The following is a 5,762-nucleotide window of genomic DNA, read 5'->3' on the forward strand; positions in this document are numbered from 1 at the left end:
CAACAGCATGTGAAATTGATTATCAGTGTTGCTTCCTAAGTGGACAGTCTGATTTCACAGGAGTGTGATTGACTTGGAGTTACATTGTGTTGTTTAAGTGTTCCCTTTATTTTTTTTAGCAGTATATTATTAGGATACAGAATTGATTTATTTTTTCATAATTTCTGTAAATACTCTGTGAGGGTTTGCTTTCACAACCAGGGGAGGACATTTTGACTGATATAAGGCTATAGTGCACGCATGCTCGGTTAGTATGGTCTGTGAAAGTAATATTCACACCAGTATTCAGTCATGCAACATCTGCTCACACCAGCAGGAACTAATGGAAATATTCTCTACTACGCTGCACTTTAAAACTTTTTTATCTGGCTCATACTGTATATTGCAAGTAAAACCCATATCACATCATAGATGGAGCCCCTGAGTTTATTATATGTATTTGGGGGTTTTGCTAGTCTTGTGTTTAGGACACCAAAATCAACTGAAATAATGTTCAGAAATGTATGCATGTTCAATTTCTTATTAAAATTATTTTGGAATAGAACTGCATATAAAAATTTCGTTCTGCCAGGAGATTTATAACGCTAAAAGCAGTGTATATTTTCAAGAATTTACAATCTATCTCTTTGCTCACAGATTCCAGTTCTCATCAACCTAAGTCAGGATGCGGATGTGAACCTGCCAATAAAGCCTCTCATCTTTGCCTTGGCCATGGGAGCCTGTCTTGGGGGTAAGCCTTTTATTTTTATCCTCTTCATAGAATAAAATAGAAACTGAAAATGTTGTATGAGACTGTTTGGTTTTGGGCTAAAACACACAACAACATTTCAGAGTTCCTTACAGTCACTGGGGACTTAATAGTTTAGGTGTGGATCTTTATCAATGGCCTCTGCTAGAAGGAGACATCATATGCTCGAAGTGACAGCCACACTTTGTACAGCTGTGTCACTCCCCGGGGAGGTCAGGCTGTGCTTTTTGTGAGAGCAGCTCAAGGCCCTCAAAGCCTGCATTATTCAGGCTCTACCACACCACAGCGGCCGGCCCTTCAGCACAGTGTGGCTCTGTTTGGGTGGGAAGGACACAAAAAGAGAGAGAGAGAGAGAGAGAGAGAGAGAGAGAGCTGTCATAGTGTTTCAGTTTAATCAACTGCACTGTGACAGGTCCTTATCGATCGGCAATATGATGTTGTCCCCCCGCCCAGCTCCATCCCCACACTGACACCTTTTGAGATGTGAGCAGTATCGAGCGGCAGGATGGATACGCTCCCTGACTGTCAAAGCATTGCCTACAGTAGATTAAAAATAGTTACACTTTATACTAGATTTTGTTTAAAATACTGAACGATTTGATGATGATGATGATTCTTAATATGATTGTTAACATAGCAGTGTATAAATGATACTAATACTTTTCCCTGGTAACCATGCTCATGACCTACGGAACTAAATCTTTTATGTGACATTGAACTTGACTGATACATATTTTTTAAAGTTAGATTTCTATTAACAGTTAATGTTGTTTTTCTGTCTGTTTAGGAAATGGCACATTGATAGGAGCATCTGCCAATGTTGTGTGTGCCGGAATCGCTGAACAACACGGCTACGGCTTTTCCTTCATGGAGTTCTTCAGGTAAGGCCTGTCTCACCTTAACAGCACTACACGTAACATAACAAGCAGTCAGAAATAAGAAAAATAAACACTATGCTTTAAAATCTTGCTCCAGAAGTTGCTTTGCAGTTTGTCTCATTGGGTGATGTCAGACATGTGCATCTCTGCAAATCTTGTACCATAGGCTGTACTGCCTTAAGGGGTATTTAAATGTTAATGTCCATCATATGCTACGATAGGAGATGCCAACAATGTGTATTATATTGCCTGGAAACATTTAGAGAAAAGCCAAAGTCTCACAATTCAGATCCTGAATTGCAAATCTCTGCGTTTCCCCAGAGTCCTGTCATTTGAAATGTGTATGATGTGGCAGAAGCTGCTCCTCTCTTTGAGGGGGGGGGGGCTGCTTGAATTCCGGGTCATTTAGTGAATCGGTTTAAGCAGGATTTTTAAGGGTTACCACCTGAACTTGGGATGTAGACAGCAGGGGTACCCTTCTGTCAGTGAAATAACTCCAAGAGACAACCTGGCAGACATGAGTTAATGTCATCTGGTCTGGGAAGTGATTTCAATTTGTTTCCTCTCCACTGACACTGTTAGGGAGAAATGTTGACCACAGTGAGGAACTCAAACTGTAGCAAAATGTTCTCTGATACTGAAACACTCACAGGGAGCTTGATATGAGAACTCTCTGGTGAACTCAGTGGCCAAAAATGTCATTACATCTCAAGCAGGATCGTAAGCAGGGTGTCTCCCAAGTTACCACCTGCTCACCAGTAATTGTCGATCTTGTGACGTAACAGCCAGACACACTTTGCGAGTTGCTTGTTGGAGGAGTGGAAGTGGTCAGTGATGTTGAAAGACAGATGAATCTGTCTGTGAATCTGATTAGGTTTAATATGCAACCGCTTGAAAAGAGCATGTCCTTTGGAACTACTAAGTGTGTTACTATGTAATGATGAAAGAAGATTGGGCGAGACCGTTTCTTGTGGGATTTTGTTCGTCACCAGGTGGGACTTACTTGAAACTCTGCTTTGTGTACATTCCTTCACTGCAAAACCACCATACACTCTGTGACTGAGCCGACGCTGAGTAGACTGTACATCAAAGAATCATGTGCTGAATGGTCATTTATCTGTAATTCTGCCTTCCTTTGCAAATTTAGGGTTTTGTGTTAGCTGTTTATATTCATAGCTTTTTTAACCACACTAGGGCCTAATCCCAATGTCCACACTCACAGACTTTGAGGCGCGTTCCTGGTAAGTCTGGGAGGGCTTAGGGCTGTCCCACTGTCAAATCGTCAAGTGCGCGAGGACATTTTGAGCCCTTTTTGAACCCTTTGCGTAAGTCCGCATTTCTGCAGACTTTGCCTCAGGGAATCGCCCACAGTTCATAGCGGTATGACGTGAAACACAGGGTTACCAGGGGACACGAGATAAATATCACGGCAAATCTGCCTTATAAGAGGAGAAGAAGAAGAAGAAGACGAAGAAGAAGAAGAAGAAGAAGAAGAAGGGTAAACAAACAAGCATGGAAACCAATTGTTTCCAATTGATTGTTGCAAATCCGCATCACACCGCTTCCATTCAGACTGCAGCCGAGATAATACGTTTTCATATATAATTGAAAAAAAATTCAGGCGTCAAGGGGTTAACCACAGCACCTGCTTTATCACGGCAGACTGGTCTCTGCAACTGAGGAAAGTACATCTAAGAAAAGCAGGTGTAAAATCAGACGGAGAGAGACTATAGCAGTGAGGGAGAGAGATGGACAGAGTGAGAGAGAACTTTAAAGATGCATTATGAAGTTACTTTACTGAAGCTCTGCTCAGCACTAATTACAGTAGTGTTGTGCCCTCACATCATTTTAGTTATGTGATTTTAACTGAACAGAAGATATGGTTTCCTTGAGGGAGATCTTAGAAGGATGCGACCATCCATCAGTCAATCAATAGCCAATAAAAGACCCATTAGTGTATTATCTGTGCTTTGTATTGCATACGCTCAGCATAACACTGCTGTGTGACTTGAGTTTTCTCTGGTTAGTTGCTCAGAATTTTCAACAGGCTCCATTAGGATTTTGATCTTTCTTAGTTTCCTAAAGCATGAGGAGCGGAGAACAGGTAGTGAGATTGTGGCTGGTGCTGGTGAAAGAAAACAATAACAATAGTTGACCCTTGGTGTGAAAAAAACCCTGCAGTTTCTTGTTTCCTTCTCACTCTAGTTCCAGTAAAAGACAATGACATAATTGGTGGAAATGTCATCACAGTTAGTCATTGTACAGTACAGAACATTGACAAATTTGTTGTTGCACTGAAAAGACTCGGGGCTGTCCATCTGCATGGGATTTCATTGAAATGGATAAGAGCAGTTGCAGCCTGTCATCTCTACCTCTCTCACACTGTAGCCGTATTTACAGTTACTGGATAGAAGCAATGCTCTCGGTTGAAGCGCTTCCTGTAATTGGCTGTCTGTGGCAAGGGTCACAGCTGTTCGGAGAAACAGGTAAGGGGAGAGAGGTCTGTCTGCGACTCCAGGCAGCTGGGACTGACTAGTGCTGTATCAGGTGGTTAAATTCAGGGCCCAGATGGGCCCACAGGGACATGATGCCTTTTTGATAGACCATCACAAAGGAAAATGAGTGGCCCTGAATAGCTAAGCGGTTAGTTAGTATGGTCCCTGTTGCTTCCTTCATACCTCTAGGCCCTGATTATCCTCCTGTCCTCAAACCACTAACCTGGGGAGCACGACAAAACATCAACTCTGTATGTACTGTATGGCAGTCCAGCTCGACAGTGTTTGAGACATTGTGCTCACATACTCAGTGTGAAATAAAGCTGCTGTCATTCTACAGAGAATGAAATAGTATAAAAGACCACAAATAAAATAAAAACAAATGAAACACATTTGAAACATTAATAAAATACTTAAGTGTACTTAAGTAAAAGTACAGAAGTGTTATATTAGCAAATATATTTAATATCATTAAGTCTGCAGAAAAATGGCCCATGTGACTGATATACAGTTTTATTGGTGCATGAACAGCATTTTATTGGTGTAGCTGGTTGAGGTTGAGCTACTTTTAACTACTTTATAAACAATTGGGTAGTTTAATCCAGTAATTCCTAGTTTAGGGGTCAGGCCCCCTCAAAATGATGATGACCAAGATGGCGCCGCCTCGGGATTATGCTCCGTAGTGCTTTTTGTGTTTTTGTTAATTAACGCTGTTTTCTGCCGTCCCCCTCTGGTAACTTTTACCAGAGAAGAGCTCTTAAACATTGGACTTTCAACTGCTCATACTATTGCACTGCTCTTTATTGACCCTGGAACTTTCCCGGAGTTACTAGTTGGAGGAGAGGCAGCTCTGTTTCGGATCCTTCGTAAACGGTGCAGGGGAAAACGTGCAGGCGTGCTGGTTAAGCTGAGACAGCGGGGATTTCGTACTGCGCTCCCTTAAATCCACCTGGCGAATGTCCGCTCTCTGGCCAATAACATGGACGAACTGCTGCTCCTCAACAGAACCAACTCGGACTTCTGCAGATCTGCTGCCCTCAGCGCACTTCACCTACCGGGATTTAATCTCATCCGCGCGGATCGCGAAAGGGAGCTCACGGGAAAAACACAGGGAGGCGGTCTCTGTTTCTATATAAACGAAGGTTGGTGCACAGATGTCACAGTGTTGAAGAAATCATGCAGGCCTCACCTAGAGACATTATTTATAAACTGTAAACCGGTTTATTCAACGCTGGAGAAAACTAACGTGGAGAAAAAACATCCAGACTCCCTGCTCATAGTTCTTGGGGACTTTAACAAAGCAAACCTCAGTCATGAACTTCCAAAGTACAGACAGCATATTAAGTGTCCCACCAGGGACACTAACACACTGGACCACTGCTACACAACATTAAAGGACACCTATCGCTCTGTTCCCCGTGTAGCCTTGGGACTCTGATCACTGTCTGGTTCATCTTATCCCGACACACAGGCAAAATCTGCTAAACCTGTTGTAAAGTCTGTGAAAAGATGGACCAACGAGTCAAAGCTGGAGTTACAGGCCTGCTTTGACTGTACTGACTGGAGTGGTTTTGAGGCTGCAGCCACTGACCTGGACGAACTAACTGACACTGTGACATCTTACATCAGTTTTTGTTAGGA

At 42.5% G+C, this 5,762-nt stretch overlaps 1 protein-coding gene across 1 annotated transcript in view; it reads left to right on the forward strand.

Moving 5' to 3' along the window:
* Positions 1-5,762, forward strand: part of oca2 (oculocutaneous albinism II) — a 41,958-nt gene that overhangs the window by 26,738 nt on the left and 9,458 nt on the right. Inside the window, exons 18-19 of the mRNA XM_046050024.1 lie at positions 644-730; positions 1,536-1,629. Coding sequence (XP_045905980.1) covers positions 644-730; positions 1,536-1,629 — 181 coding nt within the window. The remainder of the gene's footprint in view (positions 1-643; positions 731-1,535; positions 1,630-5,762) is intronic.

Source organism: Micropterus dolomieu, linkage group LG05 (genome assembly GCF_021292245.1).
Source record: "Micropterus dolomieu isolate WLL.071019.BEF.003 ecotype Adirondacks linkage group LG05, ASM2129224v1, whole genome shotgun sequence".
Lineage (NCBI taxonomy): Eukaryota > Metazoa > Chordata > Actinopteri > Centrarchiformes > Centrarchidae > Micropterus > Micropterus dolomieu.